Source organism: Mirounga leonina, unplaced genomic scaffold, assembly GCF_011800145.1.
Source record: "Mirounga leonina isolate KUSES-001 unplaced genomic scaffold, KU_Mleo_1.0 Mir_107, whole genome shotgun sequence".
Classification (NCBI taxonomy): Eukaryota; Metazoa; Chordata; class Mammalia; order Carnivora; family Phocidae; genus Mirounga; species Mirounga leonina.
Genome location: NW_023270233.1, coordinates 4,055,285 through 4,082,697, shown reverse-complemented (window position 1 = coordinate 4,082,697; position 27,413 = coordinate 4,055,285). Strand labels below are relative to the sequence as shown.

Genomic DNA, 27,413 nt, shown 5'->3' with positions numbered 1-27,413 from the left:
TTATGTTGCCAAACTACTAAACAGATACTCCTAAAAAAAGAATTCCTTAGTGATAAAAGTTGAAGAAACCAAGTATATTTGGAGATTTAATGATGCATGGTAGCATATTAAAGTTTCTGAGAAATCAGAGTAATATGGATTTGGTTTAGGTATGTGTAAACCCATTGTTTCAGACGCCTGGGTGGCTCAGTCGTTAAGCGTCTGCCTTCGGCTCAGGTCATGATCCCAGGGTCCTAGGATCGAGCCCCACATCGGGCTCTCTGCTCCGTGGGAAGCCTGCTTCTCCCTCTCCCACTCCCCCTGCTTGTGTTCCCTCTCTCACTGTGGGTCTCTCTCTGTCAAATAAATAAATAAAATCTTTAAAACAAAACAAAAAATAAATAAACCCATTGTTTCCTAAACTTAATTTACCATGGAACTATTGTTTTCATGTAATATCTAACATAGGATACTCTTAGAAAACATCAGTCTAAATCCATTCTTTTATTTTTGACTCTTAATCTGATTTTAATGATTATTATCTAAAATGAAATATAGAACCATGTCTTACCATTATGTTAAATTCAAGTTTTTATTCATCTTTTCTACTCTTTGGTAAACATAACAATCTTTTGTTGTACTTCAAAATTATCTGAAACATTATTTATAGTGACTTAATTAACATAAATCTTTCTTTTCTCCTACCTAGGTATGTTAATTATAATGACTGGTCTTGGTATTTTGGGATTTCATGATTTATGTATTATTTATTTATTTATTTGAGAGAGCGAGAGAGCATGAGCCAGGGCGGAGTGGGCATCAGGGTAGAGGCAGAGGGAGGAGCAGGCTCCCTGCTCGAGGTGGGGCTCGATCCCAGAACCCTGGGATCATGACCTGAGCTGAAGGCACATGCTTAACCAACTGAGCCACCCAGGCGCCCCTGAAATTTTATGATTTAAAGACATAAATCCGGGACACTTGGGTGGCTCAGTTGGTTAAGCTTCCAACTCATTTTTTTTTTCCTTTTTAAGATTTTATTTATTTGTCAGAGAGACAGACAGCACAAGCAGGGGGAATAGCAGGCAGAAGGAGAAGCAGGCTCCCCTCTGAGCGAGCCCCAGGCAGGATTTAATCCCAGGACCCTGGGATCATGACCTGAGCCAAAGACAGACACTTAACGACTGAGCCACCCAGATATCCCAGGCTTCCAGCTCTTGATCTCAGCTCAGGTCTTGATCTCATGGTCGAGAGTTCAGGCCCCACACTGGGCTCCAGGCTGGGTGTGGAGCCTACTAAAAAACAAACAAACAAAGACATAAATTTTTCAACATTTTAATCTTGGAAATCTCCTGGAAAACATACTAGCTTGTTTGCAGGTTGTATATGACTAAGTAACTTGCTATTGTTGCTAAGGTGGTTTCATGAACTGTAAACCAGCTGTTTCTAACTTGTCTTAGATGGTTTCTTTGGAGAGTACCACATAAATTTAATGTAGCTAATAATGACTTATGCTCTGCAAAAAACAATGAACTTTGTATAGTCTCATTTAGTTGTCCCCGTAACTATGACATAAATAATATGCATTTTAATGTTTAGTTCACTTATTTATCTTTTATCTATTTATTTTTTTAGTTCATTTATTATTTGAAACAGGGGAAATAGTTTCTAAAGACTGTGAACTTCAGAATAGTTTGGTTAATTTCCTTCTTTTTTTTTGTTTTTTTAAAGATTTTATTTATTTATTTGACAGAGACACACCTAAATATTTACTAAGAAAAATTCTATGTATTTTTTAAAAAAATATTTCATTTATTTGAGAGAGAGAGAGAATGAAAGAAAAACACAGCCAGGAGGAGGGGCAGAGCGAGAGGGAGAAGCAGACTCCCCATTGAGCAGGGAGCCTGATTTGGGGCTCAATACCAGGACCCTGAGATTATGACCTGGGCCAAAGGCACATGCTTACCTGACTGAGCCACCCAGGCGCCCTCTGTGTATTTCTTTATTGTGTAAAACTGAGAAGCATAGACAGTGTTCATGTTGCAGAAGTTAAATATTTGACATTGAATTATTGTGTTATCTGTATTAATTTCTGTTATTTTCAAAATAGAAATAGCTTAATTGACCTTTTGATTTATTTATTTTCTATTTATTTTTTTATTTTTTAATTTTTTAAAAGATTTTATTTATTTGACAGAGACAGCGAGAGAGGGAACACAAGCAGGGGGAGTGGGAGAGGGAGAAGCAGGCTTCCCTTGGAGCAGGGAGCCCATTACGGGACTTGATCCCAGGACCCTGGGATCATGACCTGAGCCGAAGGCAGACACTTAACGACTGAGCCACGCAGGCACCCCCTGATTTTTGTATTTTTATTTTTTATTTTTTTAAAGATTTATTTATTCATTTTTAGAGACAGAGCACGGGGGTGTGCATGTGTGCTTACGATGGGGGTTGCAGAGGGAGAGCATCTTTCAAGCAGACTCCCCCCTGAGCGAGGAGCTGGTTGTGCGGCTGGATCCCACAACCCTCAGATCATGACCTGAGACGAAACCCATAGTAGTCGGTTGCTCAACTGACTGAGCCACCCAAGTGCCCCGACCTTTTGATTTTAAAATTCCAGTATGTGTTGATTGCTAAACACGCATGGATATATGAAAGTTAGTTTTCGTTGACAAAATGTCCAATGTTTTCACAGCTTGTTCTGTACACAGTGCTGAGCCAAGAGAGGAGAGCTGACCCCGAGGCCGGCCTGCTCCTTTACCTCAAGACCGGCCACATGTACCCTGTGCCGGCCAACCATCTTGATAAAAGAGGTCGAGCTGTTCTCTCTTTGCATTTCCTTCTCTGGGTTTTGTTTGTTTCCTTTAACCTTTAGTAATCTGTATATATACCTAAAAATCATTCACTGTACTTGTGAGGTCTAATATAGGTTGTAATGTGTAGTTATGGTTTTATTTATTTGCTTGCTTGCTTATTTATGTATTTTTAGTTGTGGTATTTTTAACCAACTTTTTTTTTTTTTAAAGATTTATTTATTTATTTATTTGAGAGAGAGAATGAGAGAGAGAACATGAGAGGGGGTAGGGTCAAAGGAAGAAGCAGACTCCCTGCTGAGCAGGGGGCCTGATGCGGGACTCGATCCTGGGACTCCAGGATCATGACCTGAGCCGAGTGCAGTTGCTCAACCAACTGAGCTACCCAGGCACCCCAGTTGTGGTATTTTTAAAAAAAGAATTTTAACAATATACTGTACAGTTGAAAAGATCTTTAACCTTTTAAAATTTTATTATACAAACATTTATTTTAAACTTCCTGTCTTATATTTGGGACATTCTAGATAGCTGTGTTTATCCATAGCATTTAGCTAAAAATACCAACTTCATAATATTTACTAGTTATGAGATATATGGTTGTTTAAAAGAACTTATGAAGTGAACAAAAATTTAAGCAAATATACGCCAAAATGTTCAGTTATTCTAGTGTATTGGGAAACATGAATGTTCATTTTATGTTTTTAAATCTGAAAGTTTTACATGATAAAGATATATAATAAACTTAATTCTTAAACACATCCCCACCTTCTTTTTCCATAGAATTATTAAGGCTAAGAAACCAGATGGCATACTCTTTGCTTCACCGTATTAGCAAATCTGCTATTGAAAAGGAGAAGACAAAGCTTGCTCCTTTGCCACAAATAATTGAGGACCAGCAAACTTGTAAATATTGTTCACAAATTGGCAACTGTGCTCTTTATAGCAGGTAAAAACATTGTCTTCCAAAATTATGTTTACTCAACTCAGAATGATTTAACTTTGTTTGTTGTCTGGTCTGGCACTGATGATTTCATTTTAGTGATTTTTCTTTGTGGGTAGTATTTTTAAAATGAAGGGTATATTAAAAAAAACACAGTTCATATTTTGTAACCAGCCTATTTCCTTGGGGAATGACAGAATGCTTTTTAAACTTTTTCCCAAAGTGGTTATTTTAATCTTGATGCACATAGTTTCTGGGGAAATGAAATAATTTTAGGACTTACTGGAATCTGGTTAAGAAGAGTGTAGTATAGGGGCATCTGGATGGCTCATTTGGGGGAGCATGTGACTTGATCTCAGGGTTTTAAGTTTGAACCCCATGTAGAGTGTAACTTAAAAATAAAAAAATCTTTAAATTTTTTTTCTTTTATTTGTCAGAGAGAGAGAGAGCACAAGCAGGGGGAGCAGCAGACAGAGGGAGAAGCAGGCTCTCTGCTGAGCAAGGAGCCCGATGCGGGGCTCGATCCCAGGACCCTGGGATCATGACCTGAGCTGAAGGCAGATGCTTAACCAACTGAGACACCCAGGTGTCCCCAAAATAAAAAAATCTTAAAAAAAAAAAAAAAAGGAACTAGTATAGGAATTTTAAATATTATACAGCTTTTCTAAGTGATACTTTAAGAATTCTTCTATTTCTTAGTTACTATTTTAATTTTATGCCTTGTGTAGTTAAAAGCAGGGAAATTGGTTCTTCCAGACAGACAGTTTGATATGATTCAACAGACTTGTCTTTCTGTTTATATATGTTTATTTTTCTTTTCTTCTTTTTTTAAGATTTTTTTTTTTTAAGATTTTATTTATTTGAGAGTGAGAGAGAACAGGGGTGAGAGGGAGAAGCAGTCTCCCCACTGAGCAGGGAGCCCAACGTGGGACTCGATCCCAGGACCCTGAGATCATGACCTGAGCTGAAGGCAGAGTGTAACCGACTGAGCCACCCAGGCACCCCAAGATTTTTTTTTAAGTGATCTCCATACCCAACATGGGGCTCTAACTTACAATCCCAAGATCAAGAATTGCATGCTCCACTGACTGAGTCAGCCAGGGGCCTAGATGTCTATTTTTCTACATGTGGGAAGTTTATTAGCTGTCTTAAGACCAGTCATTTGTATTTATACCTTCATAGGCCAGTGAAAGTTTTGAAGGACACAAAAAAGTAGTTAGATGTAAATACAGAGAAGGAAATAAGATAAAATCAAGACCAAAGTTCCAGTTCAGCCTAAAAATTCCCATAAAGGACTTTTCAAAGTATTATTATTATTTTTTAAGATTTTATTTATTTATTTGACAGAGAGAGACATAGCGAGAGAGGGGACACAAGCAGGGGGAGTGGGAGAGGGAGAAGCAGCCTTCCCGTGGAGCCGGGAGCCCGATGCGGGGCTCCCAGGACCCTGGAACCATGACCTGAGCCGAAGGTAGACGCTTAACGACTGAGCCACTCAGGTGCCCCAGAGAGTCTGTATCTTTTTTTTTTTTTAAGATTTTATTTATTTATTCATGAGAGACAGAGAGAGAGAGGCAGAGAGAGAAGCAGGCTCCCAAGGAGCAGAGAGCCCGATGTGGGACTCGATCCCAGGACCCTGGGATCATGACCTGAGCCGAAGGCAGACGCTTAACCATCTGAGCCACCCAGGCGCCCTCAAAGTATTATATAAAATAAATGATCTCTTAATGCAGAGGACAATGAACTATGGGAAGTTTGGGCCTATAGTACAAGCACATTTTTTGAAATCTTATTTTATTCTCTGTGTTTTGTATGCTATCCTATAACATAATTGTTTCTATATAAAAATTCAGAAATTTTGTATTAAGCACAATTGATATTCCACATAATTCTCCATGTTTTTATGTTGACTTTCTAATGGCCCAGAGCTGGATGTACAAATATTGTGATTTTGAGAAATGCAGTTGTACAAAAAGCCGAGACTTGCTACCATTATATTAATGAAAACTAGAGTATACCAAATTTAAGTAGCTATTAGGGTTATAGTCCTTAAAGGCAAAATAATGCTATACTCGGTTTCTTTAGCATTTCGTTTTGTAAAAAGCCATTTGGCTTATAGAATGTTGAAATGACTTTTAAAGAAAATTAGGACCTGTGGTTATAAGTTACAGTGATCATCATGTATGTATGCTTATTTTAGAAATAACTTCATTTTTATAGCTAGCCAGTAAAATGTTTTATATACATCTCTCTTTAGAGCTGTTGAACAACAGATGGATGACAGTTCAGTCCCGATTGGCATGCTGCCCAAAATAAAAGAAGAAACCCAACATCTAAAGCTTACACACTTGGAGTATTTCAGCCTTTGGTGTCTAATGTTAACCCTGGAGTCACAATCAAAGGATAATAAAAAGAATCACCAACATATATGGTTAATGCCTGCTTCAGAAATGTAAGTGGTCCATCTAATACAGTAAAACTTAAGTAATTTGGATTACCTAATGGAATGGTATCTGGAATTCATGAAAAATACAGGATACACGATATCCTGTCAGAGATGTGTAATTTCATATATTCATGCCAACTCTAGATGGCTGTCAAGGAATTGTTTCTAAGTAGAGCACTATTTTTATTTTCAGTAGGTTAAATATGTCTTGAGAAATCTTTTTTTTTAAACTTTTTTTTTTTATAAGATTTTGTTTATTTGTCAGAGAGAGAGAGAGTGCACAAGCAGGGGAAGTGGCAGGCAGAGCAGGCAAAGGAAGAAGCAGGCTCCCCACTGAGCAAGGAGGCCCACGTGGGACTCGATCCCAGGACCCTGGTATTATGACCTGAGCCGGAGACAGATGCTTAACTGACTGAGCCACCCAGGCGCCCCTAAATACTAGTCTTTAAAAAGTTTATATTTTCAGTGTTTTGATACAGATTCACATTTTCTAAAGTTGGTCCATCTTTTATTTTGTGAGATCTATTTTATTTAAAAAATTTTTTTGTAATTTTAAAATTTTTTTTAGTTTCAAAGGTAGAGTTTAGTGATTCATTAGTTGCCTATAGCACCCAGTGTTCATAACATCAAGTGCCCTCCTTAATGCTCATCACCCAGTTACCCTATCCCCCCACCCATCTCATGTCCAGCAACCCTGTTTGTTTCCTATAGAGTTCTTTTTTTTTTACAAGTTGCTTATAAAGAAGTAATTTTGTATATCTTTGCATTGTATTTTTCTTTTTTTGTTTTTAAGGATTTTATTTATTTATTTGACAGAAAGCAAGAGAGAGCACAGCAAGGGGTGAGGGAGAAGCAGACTCCCCACTGAGCGGGGAGCCTGATGCAGGACTCAATTCCAGGGTCCTGGGATCATGACCTGAGCCGTAGGCAGCCACTTAACTGACTGAGCCACCCAGGCACCCCAGTTTTTTTCTTTTTGTAGTATTTCATTTCATTGCTTTTGATCCACTTACTTAAAACTTTCCAGAATGAATATTGATTTTAATGTGACTTTAGAAATAATTGGATCATTATTTCCTTAATAGTAAATTTTAACATAAGGGATCATTACAGTGGATAAAATTTAAGTCGTTTTTGATAGACCACGTAAGTACAGGGAATATATCAAGTGTACATGCCAATAAGCTTCTGAAGTTGTATTTAATAGTAGTGTCTGAGAGATTGTAAATGCTTAATACTTATTTCTTAGAAGCAGTGGGATTATCAATTTGCTTGCCATTATTTTAATAACAATAATTATAAATCCTTTTGTAAATACAAAAGAAATAAGTACTTATTTTCTTCACATTAAGTTCAGGAAAAATATTACCATTTGTCTTCTGTAATATTATGTGTATCAGCATAGAAGTAGGGGTGTCATTCAAGGTTCAAAGTGCTGATACACATGTTGTTTGGAGATCCCAGCCTGTGGGTGCAACAGGGGATATGCTCCCTAGCCCTTGTCTAGAGATCTTTTTTTTTTTTTTTTAAAGATTTTATTTATTTATTTGACAGAGAGAGACACAGCGAGAGATGGAACACAAGCAGGGGGAGTGGGAGAGGGAGAAGCAGGCTTCCCGCAGAGTAGGGAGCCCGATGTGGGGCTCGATCCTAGGACCCTGGGATCATGACCTGAGCTGAAGGCAGTCGCTTAACCAACTGAGCCACCCAGGTGCCCTGTCTAGAGATCTTTTGATGAGAGATTATTTTATAACTAATAGAATGTTTCCTTAGCATTTCTTTTATTTATTTATTTATTTATTTATTTATTTATTTTTAAGATTTTATTTATTTATTTGACAGAGAGAGACAGCTAGAGAGGGAACACGAGCAGGGGGAGTGGGAGAGGGAGAAGCAGGCTCCTGGCCGAGCAGGGACCCCGATGTGGGGCTCGATCCCAGGACCCTGGGATCATGACCTGAGCCGAAGGCAGACGCTTAATGACTGAGCCACCCGGGTGCCCCTTCCTTAGCATTTCTAACACTTTAGTGTAGTTTGTGGAAAACGTAAAAATGAATGACTCAGTATTAGCATTATAGCTTTCAGGGGCCAGATGAACAAGTAAATTGTGGAAAAATGCAAATATAGTATTTATATATATGATGTAAATGGAAGCTTTCTCTGTCTTTCTGTTTCATAGGGAGGAGAGTGGCAACTGCATTGGAAACCTGCTTAGAACAGAATGTGTTAAGACAGTTTGTGATGGACAATATTTACATAATTTTCAACGTAAAAATGGTGACATTCCTGTCACAAATCTAATGGCAGGTGATAGAATTATTTTAAGTGGAGAAGAGAGAACACTGTTTGCTTTGTCTAGGGGATATGTGAAGGAGATTAACATGACATCAGTAACCTGTTTATTAGACAGGTAATGAAATGTTCCTTTGGTGGGGTAACAGCTTTATTGATATGTAAATTGCATACTATACACAGTTTATTCATTTAAACCATTATTCATCATTTTTAGTATATTCTTAGAGTTGTGCAGCCATCACCAAAATCACTTTTAGAATATTTTCATCACCCCAGAAAGAACCCTTGTACCCTTTGGTATTCATTCCCCCTGCTCTAGGCAATCACCACTTTCCTTTCTGTCTCTGTAGATATGCCTATTCTGAACATTTCATAGAAATGGGATCATATATGGTCTTCTGTGACTGGCTTTTTTTTACTTAGCATGCTGTTCTTTTTTTTTTCTGAGAGAGAGTGAGTAAGAGAGAGAAGGAGCAGGGTGAGGAGCAGAGGGAGAGGAAGAAGCAGACTTCCCGTTGAGCAGGGAGCCCGATGTGGGGCCCTATCCCAGGAGCCTGGGATCATGACCCAAGCCGAAGGCACACCCTTAACCCACTGGGCCACCCAGGTGCCCCTCTTCTGGGTATTTCATATAACTAGAACCATATGGTTTTTGGTTTTGTTTTGTTTTTTTTGCTAGCTTCTTTTACTTAGCATAATGTTTCTGAGGCTCATCTGTGTTTTGGCATTTATCAGTACCTTATTTCTTTTTTTCTTTCTTTCTTTTTTTTTTTTATATTTTATTTGACAGAGAGAGAGACAGCGAGAGGGGGAACACAAGCAGGGGGAGTGGGAGAGGGAGAAACAGGCTTCCTGCGGAGCAGGGAGCCCAATGCGGGGCTCGATCCCAGCACCCTGGGATCATGACCTGAGCTGATGGCAGATGTTTAACGACTGAGCCACCCAGGTGCCCCAGTACCTTATTTCTTTATGGCTGAATAATATTCCATTATGTGGATAGGCCACATTTTGCTCATCCATTCACCAGCTGATGGACATTTGAGTTGTTTCTACTTTTTAGGTGTTATGGCTAGTGTTGCTATAAATAGTCACATACACATATCTATGTGAATATATAGAGAGATTTCTTTATTTTAGAGGTGCAAGTGAGGGGAGGGGCAGAGGGAGAGAGAGAAGCAGATTCCCTGCTGAGCACAGAGCTCAACATGGGCTTAATCCCAGGACCCTGAGATCATGGCTTGAGCCGAAATCAAGAGTTGGGTGCTTAACCATCTGAGCGCCCATAAGCGCCCCTATGTGAATATATTTTTATTTTCCTTTTTAGATACCTACTAATGGAATTGCTGGGTCATGTACTAATTTTGAGTTTAACATTTTGAGGAACTACCAAACTGCTCAACTTTTGTTTAGTATATTCTGTTTTGTAACGCTAATGTGGACATAATCTTATCTAGTTCTCACCAACACGGGAATGGCAGCGGGCTAGATCCCGTTAGCCTTGAAGCTTATTTGTAGCCCTCTGGGCACTCACCATTTCATTTTTTCCTTCTAAAAAGAACCGTTTTGGGGCACCTGGCTGGCTCAGTCAGTCAAGCATGCAACTCTTGATCTCAGGGTTGTGGATTCGAGCCCCATGTTGGGTGTAGAGATTACTTAAAAATAAAATCTTTTTAAAAAACATTTTTTTCCATTTATAGTTGTGACATAAAGTATATTTATCTTTGTTAAAGTGAGTTCATTTAAAGAAAAATATTAAGTAAATAAAATAGTTGATATGAACATTTGTGGTTGAGACTACTATCCATGCTCACTAATATCTATGTTCCCCTCTTCCTGCACTCCCAGCCTTCTTTACTTTTAAGTGCAGGCCATGCCTTGCCATATCTTAATGGATGGAGAGCAGCAATTGGGATGCAGTGACTTCTGGGTAACTGCCCTGGATGTGTCCAGGCTTGTTCTCTACCAGTCAGTAATTCTAGTTTGGCCACAGCCAGCCCTAGTCTAGATTTCATGATATGGGAATATGAGCCACAGTAATTCTTTTATCTGTTAGGATTTCCTGCGGTAGCTTGCAGTTATTTATTTAGTGTGTATCCTGCTTTGCAAATCCTTGAGGAGCTTATAATCTTGTGGGTAGACAAATAAACATATTTCTGGTCTAATATGACAAATGTTTGAATTGAAGAGAACATAGATGAGAGGCATTGAACTGAAGTTTAGAAGGCTTAGGGAAAGCTTTTGAAAAAGGTCATTCTGGATCTTCACCCGGTGGAATAATTAGCCTGGTGACAATGTGAGAAGAGTATGCTAGACAGAGGAACGTGGTGCATAATAAAGACATGATGGTGTGATACAGTATGAGGTGGAATGTTCAGGAAAGTGCAGGAATGTAAAAGATGAAGAAGGGAGTGTGATTGGGGAGGTCAGTTCATAGAAGGTCTTATATACCATGTTAAGTTGTGACTATTCAGATGTATCGAAGAGTTTTAAACAGAAGAGTGATAATAATCGGATTTGCATTTTTCTGTGAATGCATTGTGAAGAATAGTTAATTAATAGAGATGAAACTGAAAGCATAGAAACTAGGAAACTTGTAGTGGCCCAGGCTAGCGGTGATTGAGGGTGAGGTAGCTTTGGCAGAGAGGATGGAGTGATTTTGAGAAGTATTTAGAAAGTAAAATCGGCTGACATTTGGATGCTGATTGGATATGGAGTTTGGGAAGAGGGTGAGAGGAAGGGAGAGGGAAGGATAAGGCAGTGGTGTAGAGGCAAGTGCTATTGACTGGCATCAGACCCACAGAATGAGGATGAGGTTCAGCAGGGATGAAGATTTGTTCAATTTTGAATGTATTGAGCTTTCATAGCCTGGGTTTTGACCAAGTGGAAAGATCTTGTTGCCTGCTGGATATCCAAACCTGAAGCTTGGCTGAGCAACCAGGTGGAAAAGGAATGTGGGTCAGGTCTCAAGATGTAGATTTTGGATTTAGAGCTACATGAGGGCATAGAACCAAAGGGGAAATGACAAGAAAGAGCAGTACAGAGGACCAGGGAGGGGGGACCCTAGGGAACTCCAGGATTTTAGGAGCTGGAGGAGGAGTGGGAGAAGGCATCAGGAAAGAGACCTGTGCTCCAGACTGGAGGAGAGAGGGGCCATGTGCTCAGGATCCTTCTGGGGGTGATGAGCCCAGGCTAGATTGCAAAGCGAGGCCTAGTGAATTGCCAGCAGTATTGTAGGTTCCTGAATAATTGCTTTGACCTTAGTGTCTTGTGCCCTATTTTCTCCCTTTTCTGCCAGTCCACCATTCTTATTTGTCTGATTGGCAAGTATGAATTAGGGCCTGGTAGCCATTTTAATAGCTATTCTGACTCATTTATTCTTTTAGCAAACAGCAATGTATTTCTTTTTTTTTTAAAGAGTTTATTTATTTATTTGTCAGAGAGAGCACGAGCAGGGGGAGGAGAAGCGGGAGAAGCCGGCTCCCTGCTGAGCCAGGAGCCTGATGTGGGACTTGATCCCAAGACCTGGGATCATAACCTGAGCTGAAGGCAGGTGCTTAACCGACTGAGCCACCCAGGCTTCACACAGCAATGTATTTCTTATACAGACCCAACTGACCATGTTAAATGAAAAACATTCATGTACATCTGTTTCACTGTTTTAGGAACTTGTCAGTACTCCCAGAATCAACTTTGTTCAGATTGGACCAGGAAGAAAAAACTTGTAATATAGATACTCCCTTAGGAAATCTTTCTAAATTGATGGAAAATACTTCTGTCAGGTTTGTAACAATGAGTGAATTTGAAATTTACCCCACTTTCCTAAGGAATATTACTGAAGACATTTTTTTTTTCTTTTCAGCCAAAAACTTCGAGATTTAATCATTGACTTTCGTGAACCTCACTTTATATCCTACCTCAGTTCTGTTCTTCCATATGATGCAAAGGATACAGTTGCCTGCATTCTAAAAGGTATGTGATAATCAGCATGTCTCCTTCCATTGATTGTTCTTGGTTGTATTTATAATACAAAGTACATTCTAGTCTAGCAATTTTATAACTTATTAAACTTATAATTTTTAGACAGATTCTCTTGGGAAGTAGTTTATATATATACTTTAATCACCATGACATTTTCTTACTTTAAAAAGACGTATTGAAGAACAGACTTGCATAGAGGATGCTTTTCTTATAATTTGCTCATTGAAATCCAGCATTTTTTTTCCTGTTATTTTTAAATTTAAATGTAGGCTTGAATAAACCTCAGAGGCAAGCAATGAAAAAGGTACTTCTTTCAAAAGACTACACACTCATCGTGGGTATGCCTGGAACAGGAAAAACAACCACAATATGTACTCTTGTAAGGTTATTATTCTTTTGCTTAGAAACTAACGATTTAAATCAGCTTCTCAGTTCGGAGAATGTGATATTTTCTATCAAAAGGGCTGAATTTTAAATCAAAAGGCTTTATTTCAAATTAACCTTTTAGAAGGACATGAGAAATATAAAAAGCTAAGTCACAAAAAGTTGTAATCATGTTGTAGGTTTGTTGCATTTAGGATTCTCTGAGATCTTTTTCATTTGGGGGCATGTGTATCATTGTATGTTTTCCTTGCCTTAAAAAAATAATAAATTATACAGAGGTGTTGAAATAGATTTTTCTGGGATTTTTTTTTCCATGTCAGTAAATTTCTGTGCTAATCTTAGAATAATCATAATGATGGCAAGAAATATTGATTGATACTGTGTGCCAGGTGCTATTCAAAGTTTGTATTTTGTACTCAATTTTATTATTACTAATAATATATTTTAACATATCACTAATTAATAAGATAATGCCATGGGATTTTCATAAAACATTTTGCCTTTATAATTTTTTAAATATTTACTTTGGCTCAACTCTAAGATATGCTTCCTATTAAGTTTTCTGATTCTATTTGAAAAATATAAGCATGTTAATATCTGGAATTAAAAGTAATGTTATTTTCCTTTCTTTTATTCATTATTAGGTAAGAATTCTCCATGCCTGTGGTTTTAGTGTTTTGTTGACCAGCTATACACACTCTGCTGTTGACAATATTCTTTTGAAGTTAGCAAAGTTTAAAATAGGCTTTTTGCGTTTGGGTCAGACTCAGAAGGTACATCAAGACATCCAGAAATTCACAGAGGAGGAAATTTGCAGATCCAAGTCCATTAAATCTTTAGCTCTTCTGGAAGAACTCTACAATAGTCACGTAAGTACTATTATTGCATAATAACACCAGCCTGAGTAGCCAGACTGAGTGGAGAAACATTCTGGGGAATTCAGTCACATTGACCAGTTTTATTAATTTATAGTTTGCTGTTTGCTTTTGAACTGAAATGAGGTTTCTAGTTTATTATTCAGGGCTCCCATCTCCTAGTTTAAAATATCCTAGTTATGGAAAATGCTCGTCTCTCTCTACTCACAACACTTCTGACACTAGCGGAGTTAGTGCAGATTCCACAGCTTAGGGCTCAGCCCCTTAATAAGGTTGCACCACCCACTTCAGTTCTCAGTTATGTCCGGGGCCTCCTGTGCATCAGAACAACCAGCCATAAATCAGGGTTCCCATGACCCCATCCTACGGTTCGATAATTTGCTAGAATGGCTCACAGAATTCAAGATGTATTATATAGGATGCAATTCAGGAACAGCCAAATGGAAGAGATGCATAGGGTTAGGAATGTGGAAAGGGATACGGAGCTTCTATACCCTCCAGATGATCCACCCTCCCAGCACCATGATGTGTTCACCAATCCCGGAAGCTCTCTGAATCCCTTTGTTTAGGGTTTTTATGGAGATTCCATCATGTAGGCACGACTGATTAAATCATTGATTTGGTGGTTGGTGATTAGCTCAATCCCTATTCCCTCTACCCTTCCCTAAGTAGAGGGGTCGGGGTTGGGATGGGGCTGAAAGTTCTAACCCTTTAATCTCTAGATTGGTTCCTCTGACAACCAACTCCCATCCTCTCATTAGCATAAATGCAGGTATGGTTGCAAGGGATTTACTATGAATAACAAAAGATAATCCTCTCACCCCTAACACTACCGAAATTCTAAAGGTTTTAGGAGCTCTGTGTCAGGAACCCAGAGGAAGACCAAACATGTATTATTATAATATCACACCTAGAAAACTACTAATAATCAGGATTTTTTAGCCAGTTTGAATTCAAAGCAATGGTACATGAATAGTCTAACGATAAGTATTTCTAGACTTTGAGACTGTGATATAGAAGTTTTTATTTTATTATTTAATGTTTACATTTTTCTGGGAAGTTTTTATTTGTATTTTATTTATTTATTTTTTAAGATTTTATTTATTTATTAGAGAGAGCGAGAGCAGGAACACAAGCAGGTGGGAGTGGGAGAGGGAGAAGCACGCTCCCCGCAGAGCAGGGAGCCGGATGTGGGGCTCAATCCCAGGACCCTGGGATCATGACCTGAGCTGAAGGCAGATGCTTAACAACCACCCAGGTGCCCCTATTTTTATTTTTTAAAGATTTTATTTTTGGGGCGCCTGGGTGGCTCACTCAGTTAAGCGTCTGCCTTCTGCTCAGGTCATGATCCCAGGGTCCTAGGATGGAGTCCCTCATCGGACTCCTTGCTCGGCAGAGAGCCTGCTTCTCCCTCTGCCTCTGCCTCTGCCTCTGCCTGCCGCTCCCCCTGACTGTGTGCTCTCTCTCTCTCTCTGTCAAATAAATAAATAAAATCTTTTTTTTTTTTTTAAGATTTTATTTATTTATTTGACAGAGAGAGACAAAGCGAGAGAGGGAACACAAGCAGGGGGAGTGGGAGAGGGAGAAGCAGGCTTCCCGCAGAGCGGGGAGCCCGATGTGGGGCTCGATCTCAGGACCCTGGGATCATGACCCGAGCCGAAGGCAGACGCTTAACGACTGAGCCACCCAGGTGCCCCAAAATAAATAAAATCTTAAAAAAAAAATAAATGAATAAATAAATAAAATTTCAGTTATATTTTCAGTTCTAAAATTTCCATTTGCTTTTTCTTTTATGCTCTATTTCTTTGTTGAGACCCTGTTTTTTATTTGATTCAACTGTGTTCATAGTTGCTCAGTGAAACATTTTTATCATGGCTGCTTTAAAATCTTTGTTACACACTCTTGATTTTGGGGTCATGAGTTCGAGTGCCACAATGGGTGTAGAGATTACTAAAAAAATAAAAATGAACTTAAAAACAATAAAATCTTTGTCCTACAATTCTAACATCTCTGACATCCTTGGTGTTGGCATCTGTTGCATGTCTTTTTTTCATTCAGTTTGAGATCTTCCCAGTTACGTTTTTTTTTAATGTATTTTTTAACTTTTATTTATTTTTTTAAAGATTTTATTTCTATTTGACAGAGAGAGACACAGTGAGAGAGGGAACACAAGCAGGGGAAGTGGGGGAGGGAGAAGCAGGCTTCCTGCCGAGCAGGGAGCCCGATGTGGGGCTCGATCCCAGGACCCTGGGATCATGACCTGAGCCAAAGACAGACACTTAACCAACTGAGCCACCCAGGTGCCCCTATGTACTTTTTTAAAAGATTTTATTTATTTGACAGAGAACACAAGTAGAGGGAGAGGGAAAGGGAGAAACAGGCTCTCCGCTAAGCATGGAGCCCGACTCGGGACTTGATCCCAGGATGCTGGGATCATGACCTGAGCCAAAGACAGACGCTTAACCAACTGAGCCATCCAGGTGCCCCCCGCTTTTTTTTAAGTAGGCTCCACACTCAGGCTTGAACTGACAACCCTGAGATCAAAACCTGAACTGAGATCAACAGTCGGACACTCAACCAACTGAGCCACCCAGGTGCCCATGGTTATGTATATTTTATGATGAAACCTGAACATTTGCATTATGTTATTTAATACTTCTGTTTTAGCTGGCTTCCTCTGACACTAGTCTGATAGGGCAAGAGGGTACCCCACCTCATTACTGCTGGGTGGGAGTTGAAGTGTAAGTTCCCATTTGGCCTCTTAACGTAATGATTAGGGGCTCCTCATTACTGCTGGATAGGGGTGATAGTCTAGGTTCCCCACATGGTCTCCACTGACGTTGGGGGCTTATTATCATTCAGCAGGGATTAAAGTCCTGGCTCCCTACTTGGCCTTCTCTGTAATTGCCCCAGTAGGATATTGGAGTTCCTTTGCTGGCATCAACAGGGCGTAAGACTACAGTGTTTTCTGTGGTCTTTGGTTAGGGTAGAGTGGCTATTGTATACAAGATTTCTGTGTACTAGGCTTTCCTTTTCTGTTCCTTTGGCTTTTGTTTGAGCTTTCTTTGGTCTGTGCCCATTGGCATTCCTGAGTTGTTAAATTCTTTAGCTCCAAAGTTGGGATATATGAGGGCCAAAGAAAACCCAGGGAACAAACTACTGTTCCTCCCGTCCCAAGGTCCCTAGATGGTCTACCTTTTCTCCACCTTTCAGAGTTCTTATGTTTGTTTTATATATAATGTTTAGAGTTTTTAGTTGTACTTTGTGGGAGGAGTGAGGAAAAGTACTCCAGTTTACCAGAAGTGAAGTCCTGACTGACATTTAAAAATAAATTATTGGGGCCGCCTGAGTGGCTTAGTTGGTTAAGCGGCTGCTTTCGGCTGAGGTCATGATCCAGGGGTTCTGGGATTGAGCCCTGTGCCGGGCTCCCCGCCCCCACTCTCTCTCGTGCTCTCTCTCAAGTAAATAAATAAAATCTTTTAAAAAACAAAATTAATAATAATTAAATTATTGGGGTGCCTGGTTGGCTCAGTTGGAAGAGCATGTGACTCTTGTTTGAGCCCTACATTGGGTGTAGAGATTGCTTAAATAAATAAAAACTTAAAAAATAATTAACTTGTTTCCTCTTGAGTGTTTCAGATTTCCATTTGGAAATATCCAAATTTGAGCATTGTTAAGAGTGTCCAGAGAATTTACTTGATTTTTCAATTTGTAGTAAAAAGTTAAATTTTTTTTGCATACTATAAATGTTTCAGAATTAAATAAAATTGGGGGATTCCTGTTGTTTGGGACAAAAATCTTTTTGAACTTTAAATTTAAAAAATGGCGGGGCACCTGGCTTGCTCATTTGGTAGAGCATGTGATTCTTGATCTTGGGGTTTTGAGTTCAAATGCCATATTGGGTGTAGAGATTAAAATCAATAAGTAAAATAAAATATGGGAAAAACAAGTTACATTTCTTGGATATGTTAGATAACCCATCTATTTTCTTTCTTTGTTCTTAGCGTATAGTTGCAACAACGTGTATGGGAATAAACCATCCAATATTTTCTCGTAAAACTTTTGATTTTTGTATTGTGGATGAAGCCTCTCAAATTAGCCAGCCAGTCTGCCTAGGGCCACTTTTTTTTTCTCGGAGATTTGTGTTGGTGGGGGATCATCAGCAGCTTCCTCCCCTGGTGCTAAATCGTGAAGCAAGGTAAGCAGACATTGAAATTTTAATTTTAAATTAGATTCTTCTTATGGGACCATGTCAGTGCACTGATAAGCCTGAATTTGATTTGTTGACAGAGCTCTTGGCATGAGTGAAAGCTTATTCAAGAGACTGGAGCAGAATAAGAATGCTGTTGTACAATTAACTGTGCAGTACAGAATGAACAGGTATTTGTGAGAGTGTCAGCTATGAGTGATTTTCATGTTTATTTTCATCTACCAAAACTAAAATTATTTTTGTAATTGCCTTAGTAAAATTATGTCCTTAAGTAATAAACTGACATATGAAGGAAAGCTGGAGTGTGGATCAGACAAAGTGGCCAACGCAGTGGTCAGCCTACCTCACTTTAAAGATGTAAAGCTGGAACTGGAATTTTATGCTGATTATTCTGAAAATCCTTGGATGATTGGAGTATTTGAGCCAAACAATCCTGTTTGTTTTCTTAATACAGACAAGGTAAGAAAAAAAAAAACCTGAATATTTTCTGTTTTTTCTCCTTTTGTCCTGTTATTTAAATTCTTCAGTTTTTAATAGCAAATGCTTTAATAGAGCTCAGTTAAAACTAGCTCTTTTCTTTTCTTTTTTTAATTTTTTGACAGAGAGAGACAGTGAGAGAAGAAACACAAGTGGGGGAGTGGGAGAGGGAGAAGCAGGCTTCCTGCTGAGCAGGGAGCCTGATGCAGGGCTCGATCCCAGGACCCTGGGATCATGACCTGAGTCAAAGGCAGACGCTTAACAACTGAGCCACCCAGGTGCCCCAAAACTAGTGTATTTCTTATACTTCAACACAAAAGAATCTTTTCTTTCTATAGAGCAAGTATCTTTGTTTTTTTTTTATTATGTTATGTTAATCACCGTACATTACATCATTAGTTTTTGATGTAGTATTCCATGATTCATTGTTTGCGTATAACACCCAGTGCTCCATTCAATACATGCCCTCTTTAATACCCATCACCAGGCTAACCCATCCCCCCACCCCTCCTCCCCTCTAGAACCCTCAGTTTGTTTTTCAGAATCCATAGTCTCTCATGGTTTGTCTCCCCCTCCGATTCCCCCCCTTCATTCTTCCCCTCCTGCTATCGTTGTCATCTTCTTTTTTTTAACATATAATGTATTGTTTGCTTCAGAGGTACAGATCTGTGATTCAACAGTCCTGCACACTTCACAGTGCTCACCATAGCACATACCCTCCCCCAATGTCCATCACCCAGCCACCCCATCCCTGCCACCCCCTACCACTCCAGCAACCCTCAGTTTGTTTCCTAAGATTAAGAATTCCTCATATCAGTGAGGTCATATGATACCTGTCTTCCTCTGATTGACTTATTTCTAGAGCCTTCTTTGGAAGGAGGTTTATTCTGGGGATTAATAGATGTGAGAATTGACTTTTGAAGTAGGAAAGCTAGAAAGTGAACTCAAGTGTATAATTATATTTCTTAGAAAAGAAATTGGCATTGATATTATCAAAGGGCTGGGTTTACAAATGGAGACTTTATTTACTAGAGCAGTTTTAGGTTCACAGCAAAATTGAGCCTGACAGTACAGATATTTATTACCTCCTGCCTCCACATATGCACATAAAGACCTTACAAACTTATCATTAAACAAAACTCTTCACAAGGACTTTAAATGACTTGGTTCTTATTTCTAGGAACTAAGAACGAAGTTTTGACCCTGTTATTTCTATAGTTTGTTTTATGTAGTGCTTCTCAGCATTGGTTTGGAAGTCTTTACATGACCAGAAAAAAAATAATGACCAGGGACGCCTGGTGTCTCAGTTGGTTAAGCATCTGTCTTTGGCTCAGGTCATGATCCCAGGGTCCTGGCTCTTAAGTCTCATGGGGCTCCCTGCTCAGTAGGGAGCCTGCTTCTCCCTCTGCCTGCCACTCCCCCGGCTAGGTGTGCATGTGTGCATGTGCTCGCTCTCTCTAGCAAATAAATAAAATCTTAAAAAAAAGTGACCAATTATATGTATGCGTATTACTGTAAAATAATTATATCTTTTGTTATTATGGTGGGTGGTTATTAAAAATAGGGCCCCACTTGCAGGGGCATCTGGCTGGCTCAGTTGGTAGAGCATGTGACTCTTGATCTCAGGGTCATGAATTCAAGACTGACGTTGGGCACAGAGTTTAGTTTAAAAATAAATAAATAGGGGGGCACCTGGGTGGCTCAGTCGTTGAGCGTCTGCCTTCGGCTCAGGTCATGATCCCAGGGTCCTGAGATCGAGCCCCGCATCGGGCTTCCTGCCCGGCAGGAAGCCTGCTTCTCCCTCTCCCACTCCCCCTGCTTGTGTTCCCTCTCTCGCTGTGTCTCTCTCTGTCAATAAATAAAATCTTTAAATAAATAAATAAATAAATAAATAGGGGCGCCTGGGTGGCTCAGGTGGTTAAGCAGGTGCCTTCAGCTCAGGTCGTGATCCCAGGGTCCTGGGATTGAATCCTGCATCGGGCTCCCTGCTCAGCTGAGATCCTGCTTCTCCCTTTCCCTCTGCCTGCTGCTCCCCCTGCTTGTGCTCTCTCTCTGTCAAATAAGTAAATGAAATCTTTAAAATAAATAAATAAATAAATAGGACCCACCCGATGTGCCATGATGGAATTTTCATTCTCTTGGATATTGCCCTTAGCATTTCAGGATCAAGGATTAACAAGTAGGGGCAGTTGGGCTCTGGGAAATTTTTTCAGTAAACTGACCTCACAAATGATTGCATTTAGAAACCTCAGTTCCAATTTATTACTTATAATTTACAATTATTTACCTCACCAATGAGCACTCAGATTCTTTGTTTTTGCTACTCAGGTTTCTTCTTTCTTAGCAACAGAATTCCAAATAAATTTTTTTTTTTTTAAGATTTTTATTTATTTGGGTGCCTGAGTGGCTCAGTTGGTTAAGCTTCTGCCTTTGGCTCAGGTCATGATCCCAGGGTCCTGGGATCAAGTCCCACATCAGGCTCCCTGCTTGTCAGGGAGTCTGTGTCTCCCTCTACCCTTCCTCCCTGCATGTGCTCTCTTCTCTCCCTTTCATGCTCTCTCATGTGCTCTCTCTCATATAAATTAAAAAAAAAAGATTTATTTATTTGAGAGAGAGAGCACAAGTAGGCAGAGGAGCAGAGGGAGAGGGAGAAGGAGACTGTCTGTTGAGTGGGGAGTGACGCAGGGCTCAATCCCAGGACCCTGAGATCATGACCTGAGCCGAAGGCAGATGCTTAGCTGACTGAGCCACCTAGGTGCCCCCCAAATAAAAGGTATTAAAGATAATCAAGATTGGTTACTTGCCTGGCTCAATCAGTAGAGCGTGCAACTCTTGATCTCAGGGTTGTGAGTTCAAGTCCCATGTTGGGCATGGAGCCTACTTTAAAAAGTTAAAAATAAATAATAATAATAATCAGGACTACTTAAGGCTTATGTAGGAGCAAAATAGTCCTTAGAGAGTTTTACCAGGTATGCTAGAACCTGGGGAACTTTATCTGCTCCATTATTTGTATGAAAGGCAACAAGAAAACGGCAAGAACACATATAGTAGAGCCCGATCCAAGTTTGAATCCTACTGATGTGATTTACTGTGAGGCCTTGGGCAAGTTACTTATCTTTTCTGACCTTTGATACTTGTAAACTAGGGGATAACAAAGTAAAGTATGTCAAGCCCAGTGTGTGGTTGGCTCTTAGAAAGATTTTATTTTTTATTTTATTTTTTAAATTTAATTTTATCTTTTAGAAAGATTTTCTTTATTTATTTGACAGAGAGCAGGAGAGCACAGGCAGGGGGAGTGGCAGAGGGAGAGGAAGAAGCAGGCTCCTCGCTGAGCAGGGATGTGGGCTCGATCCCAGGACCCTGGGATTATGACCTGAGCCGAAGGCAGTCACTTAACAAACTGAGCCACCCAGATGCCCCTCTTAGAAAGATTTTAATCTGAACTGTAGGATGTTTAAGATGGGTTTCCTCTAGGTGGCTTTCTGAAAGGTGACTACTGTCATTCATTTTTGTTAATTCTTTTACCTTCAACATTTATTTATTTATTTCCTTGTACCTTCAACTTTTAAAATAAGTTTATTTTTCATTTGTGTCCACAAGGGTGTTCTCTTTGGCTACCTGTGTACTGACCATACTCAACTCTTTTTTCTATTTAGGTTCCAGCACCAGAACAAGTTGAAAAGGGTGGTGTGAGCAATATGACAGAAGCCAAGCTAATAGTTTTCCTGACCTCTATTTTTATTAAGGTAATTTAGAATTTAATTTTGATGGATAATAAATATTAAGATGAAGTATAATATAATGTTAGAATGCAAGGAACTTAAGACCTAGCATTAATCCTTGTTCATTAACATGAGAGTACTGAAGCCTGATTGCTTTTGTTCTATTTTCGGAAAATTATCAAAGATGTAATTTTTTATAATGGCATTTTGGGTTTCCACTTAGGGTAATTTTTTGTAACATCAGATAATTCTGATTGTGTCAATATAGGGTTGAATCAGTGTGATTGGGGATTGGAAACTTCAGTGGAAGGGATCGTAGAAAGTGTAATGTATTTCTTTGTGCTTTTTTTCCCCCCTATGGCAGCACTGTTCTAGTGGCATGCAAACCATTATTCTGTCATTAATCTATAGAAATCAAGGGAGCAGTGTCTGAGGAAATTATTAAATCTCAGGAAATATGGATTTAGATTTAGAGCAAATTTAGTAATTGTATTTACTCCTTGCAATAAGACAATCTGTTGTAAACATTAATCAGGCACATTAGGTAAACATGTAATTTAATAAATTTAGTAAAGCTTAAATAACAAAAATCAGGATTTTCATTTTCATTGTGTTTCTTTTCTGTTTAGGCTGGATGTAAACCCTCTGATATTGGTATCATTGCACCCTACAGGCAGCAGTTAAAGATCATCAATGATTTACTGTTCCATTCTTCTATCAGGATGGTCGAAGTTAACACTGTAGACAAATACCAAGGAAGAGACAAAAGTATCATTCTGGTATCTTTTGTTAGAAGTAATAAAGATGGACCTGTGAGTTCATTGTATTTTCTGCTGATTTGTTTGGGACTTTTTTTCTTTTCTTTTTTTTTTAGGTTGTGGTAAAAACCCCACATAATATAAAATTTAAAATCATCACTGTTTTTAAATGTACAATTCAGTGTTGTGCAGCAGCTCTCTGGTACTTTTTCATTTTGCAAAACTGAAGCTCTGTACCCACGAATAACAACCCTCCAGTTCCCTCTCCCTCCAGGCCCTGGCAATCACCATTCTGCTTTCTGTCTTTGAATTTGATTACCATAGTTATCTCATATAAGTGGAATTATACAGTATTTGTTCTTTTGGGGTTTTTGTTTCTTTTTTTAAGATTTTATTTGTTTGAGACAGAGAGAGTGCGCTTGAGCACAAGCGGTGGGGAGGGGCAGAGTGAGAGGGAGAAGCAGGCTCCCCACTGAGCAAGGAGCCTGATGTGGGGGCTGAATCCCAGGATCCCAAGATCATGACCTGAGCCAAAGGCAGACGCTTAACCAACTGAGCCACCTAGGCGCCCCAGTATTTGTCCTTTTGTAATTGGCTTATTTCATATAGCATGGTGTCCTCGAGGTTCATCCATATTGTATTATGTATCAGAATTTTGTTCCTTTTTAAGGCTGAATAATATTCCATTGCATGTATATGGCATATTTTGTTTATTCATCCATCAGTGGACATTTGGTTTGCTTCCACCTTTTGGCTGTTGTGTTAGGGGCATTTTAAGCATAGACTCTTCCTTAGATATACTTTTAATTTTATATATAATCCCAGGTTTTGTGTTTTGCATGTTTACCTCCTTTTCATTCATTTTTCATGATTATGTGATACCTTCATATGGTTATAAAGATACAGTAAGAAGTCTCCTTTCTAACCAGTTCCTCTTCTACTCAGTTCTTACCCTTACAGATAATCACAATTTGGTGTTTTTTATTTAATTCCAGTATCATTAATATACAGTGTTATAATTTCAGGTATAAGATACAGTGATTCAAAAATCCCATACTTTACTCAGTGCTCATCATGATAAATGTACTCTAAATCCCCTTCACCAATTTCACCCCCAGCGCCCCCCCGCCCAACTTCCCTCTGGTAACTGTCAGTTTGTTCTCTATAGTTAAGAGTCCTTTTTTTGGTTTGTCTTTTTTCTTTGTTCATTTGTTTTGTTTCTTAAATTCCATGAGTGAAATTATATGGTATTTGTCTTTCTTTGACTTATTTCACTTAGCATTACACCCTTTAGATCCTTCCATGTTGTGCAAATGGCAAGATTTCATTCTTTTTTATGCTGAGTATTTTTCCATTTTATATATATATCACATCTTCTTTATTCATCTGTGGTTGGACACTTGGGCTGCTTCCATAATTTGGCTATTGTAAATAATGCTACAATAGAGGTGTGTACATCCTTTTGAATTAATGTTTTCGTATTCTTTGGGTAAACACCCAGTAGTGGAATTTCTGGATCATATGGTAGTTCTATTTTTAATTTTTTGAGGAACTCCATTACTGTTTTCCACAGTGGCTGCACCAGTTTGCATTTCCCCAACAATGCATGAGGGGTCCATTTTCTCCACATCTTTGTCAATGCTTGTTTCTTGGGTTTTTGATTTTAGCCATTCTGACAGGTGTGAGGTAGTAGCTCATTATGGGTTTGATTTGCATTTCCTTGATGATTAATTATTTTTTCATGTATGTCTTCTTTGGAGAAATGTCTGTTCATGTCTTCTGCCCATTGTTTAATTGGATTATTTGGGTTTTTTGGTTTTGAGTTGTATACAATTTGTGGGGTTTTTTTTTTTTCCTGGGTAACCTCTAATTCCTTTCCTTTAGGCATATACAAACAGATATGAATCAGTATTCATATTTCCCTTTTTTTTACACAGAAGGTAATATATACGCTCTAATGGACTCTGCTTTTTTCACTTAAATAGCTTGGAGATCTCTCCATGTCAATACACAGATTTCATTGTGTTCTTACAGTTGCATAGTGTACATAGGTGTCATGGTATATTTAACCACTCCCCTGAGTCTAAGGCTATTACAAGTTTTCATTACTGTTACCAATAATGCTACAGTGAGTGGAGATAGATAGCTCCATTTCCTTAAATTATGGCTTGGAAATTGCACCCAAGATAAAATATTTGGAAGTTGGCATTGTGCGCAAGTTTTTCCAACTGTCTAAAGAATTTTAAATGTGTCAATGAATCTTCTTTGGAATATATGCTTAAAGTAGGGAAATAGTTCACAACAAACTGTGTTCTTTGCTAGAACAAACTTAAATGTCTGAGAAAACTCAAATAATTGAAAATTATTTCTTTCAGCTTGGTGAACTCCTGAAAGATTGGCGGCGTCTTAATGTTGCTATAACCAGAGCCAAACATAAACTGATTCTCCTAGGATGTGTGCCCTCACTGAACCGCTATCCTCCTTTGGGGAAGTTACTTGATCATCTAAACTCGGAAAAATTAATATCCTTTTTGTTTTGTATATGGTCACATCTGTGCTATTGTGAATATTTATGTATTTATATAAATTAAAACTTAATGTTTTGTGTTTTCCATGGGCACATTTCAAAGACCTGATTCTACAAAGGAAAAAGAGAAAATAATTCACAGGAACTAATTTTTTTTTTTAAAGATTTTATTTATTTATTTGACAGAGAGAGAGACAGCGAGAGAGGGAACACAAGCAGGGAGAGTGGGAGAGGGAGAATCAGGATTCCCACTGAGCAGAGAGCCCAATGCGGGGCTCCTTCCCAGAACCCTGGGATCATGACCTGAGCCAAAGGCAGAGGGTTAACAACTGAACCACCCAGGCTCCCCTCACAGGAAGTAATTTTAAGCAAAAAGTGAAATAATGAAGGTGATGGAGAAGGATAGTTTGTGAAGTGAGAAAGGAGATGAAAAGGGACTTGGTTTGCTATCCTAGGGCAGGGTACATGTTTCCTAGAACACATCTAGGAAAAGTGGTTACCCCTTTTGGTTCTTCTCACCCTAATTTATAACCCTCCCTTTTTAAAATCTAGGACAAAGCATTAAAATTTAAAAAAAATTGAGAGAATTATAAATTGGAGAATTATTCCTTGTCATAATTGTAGATTATGACTAAAATAAATCATCTTTAAAAATGTTATATGAAGATCTTAGGCTAAGATATATAAACCTTATTGTTTAAGTACATTATTATCCATAGAATGCCATAAAAAATTTTTCAGCAGTCCTATAAACCAAATTACAAAATGTTAAATAGTGTCATGGATGTTTTTGTGCAATTCCATTTTTTGTGAAGTATACTTTCCTTAATTTATGTACATCATGGATCTTCCATCAGAGGAACACGAAAGTCTTTGTCATGTATTGGGTGATTTTCAAAGAAGATAAAGCACTGTTTTCTTTGATTTCTCATACTGGCATATGAGAGCTCCTCTAAATATTACCTGTTATTTGCAATTTGGATGTGCTATGAAAGCAGTGCCTGGTTAGATTGTGAAGATGACTTTTATCCCAAGGGTATGAAATGGTGTAAATGTACTTTGTTGAGAGTTCCAGTTTTTTGTTTTCTTTATTTATTTTTTTGGTATAGTCTTGTTAAAGTTCTATCATTGTGTAAAATGTAACACACTATTAATTTTTTCAGTTTTTCCAAAACTGAAAAGTCTAAGTTTTGTAGGTACTATCAATGTGTTTTTGTGTGACCTAGAAAGAGTTTGATAAATTTTTACCAGCTTTAGTAATAGATTAACTTTTGGATCTGAGAAACTTTAAGTCTAAAATTTCAATACTGATTTGATTTTGTAGATTTCTGTCATATTTTGTTTATTTAAGAGATTAGGTAAAGAAAATTCATTTGTTTTTTCACTTAAGCACAATCTTGTGATGATGAGAACACAAGTGTGATTCTTTTCTGTGTTTTGTGGTCTGTGATCCAAGGCCATTTTGCTGGGTTTTTCTCCTGACTGTTGCATTTTGGTATAAGGTACATTTTCACTTTAAACCTAGGCTTTTAGGGACGCCTGAGTGGGTCAGTCATTGGGCATCTGCCTTCGGCTCAGGTCATGATCCCAGGGTCCTGGGATCGAGCCCCGCATCGGGCTCCCTGCTCTGCCGGAGGCCTGCTTCTCCCTCTCCCACTCCCTCTGCTTGTGTTCCCTCTTTCGCTGTGTCTCTCTGTCAAATAAATAAATAAAATCTTTAAAAAAATAAAAAATAAACCTAGGCTTTTAAATTATTACTTATAAATTAATTATTTCCAATTAATTTCTGATTCCCCTTGTTATTTTTAGTATTCAGTATTCTACAGATTTTGATATAAAATGGTATGAAAATAATTCTTTTTTTTTTTTTTTTTAGTTTTTTTAAATTGATGACAAAAAGGTATATCCCTATTTTTTTTTTTAAGATTTTATTTATTTAGGGCGCCTGGGTGGCTCAGTTGGTTAGGCGACTGCCTTCGGCTCAGGTCATGATCCTGGAGTCCCTGGATCGA

General features: G+C 38.6%; 1 protein-coding gene across 1 annotated transcript in view; it reads left to right on the top strand.

Moving 5' to 3' along the window:
* LOC118018664 (DNA replication ATP-dependent helicase/nuclease DNA2-like) overlaps positions 1 to 26,994 on the top strand; it is a 46,453-nt gene extending 19,459 nt beyond the window's left edge. Inside the window, exons 7-21 of the mRNA XM_035017392.1 lie at positions 2,672 to 2,789; positions 3,570 to 3,735; positions 5,987 to 6,181; positions 8,355 to 8,585; positions 12,133 to 12,249; positions 12,330 to 12,439; positions 12,718 to 12,827; positions 13,477 to 13,701; positions 17,712 to 17,905; positions 17,998 to 18,087; positions 18,172 to 18,376; positions 22,051 to 22,140; positions 22,746 to 22,928; positions 25,250 to 25,396; positions 26,240 to 26,994. Coding sequence (XP_034873283.1) covers positions 2,672 to 2,789; positions 3,570 to 3,735; positions 5,987 to 6,181; positions 8,355 to 8,585; positions 12,133 to 12,249; positions 12,330 to 12,439; positions 12,718 to 12,827; positions 13,477 to 13,701; positions 17,712 to 17,905; positions 17,998 to 18,087; positions 18,172 to 18,376; positions 22,051 to 22,140; positions 22,746 to 22,928; positions 25,250 to 25,396; positions 26,240 to 26,308 — 2,250 coding nt within the window. The 3' untranslated portion in view covers positions 26,309 to 26,994. The remainder of the gene's footprint in view (positions 1 to 2,671; positions 2,790 to 3,569; positions 3,736 to 5,986; positions 6,182 to 8,354; positions 8,586 to 12,132; positions 12,250 to 12,329; positions 12,440 to 12,717; positions 12,828 to 13,476; positions 13,702 to 17,711; positions 17,906 to 17,997; positions 18,088 to 18,171; positions 18,377 to 22,050; positions 22,141 to 22,745; positions 22,929 to 25,249; positions 25,397 to 26,239) is intronic.
* The last annotated feature ends 419 nt before the right edge of the window (positions 26,995 to 27,413 follow it).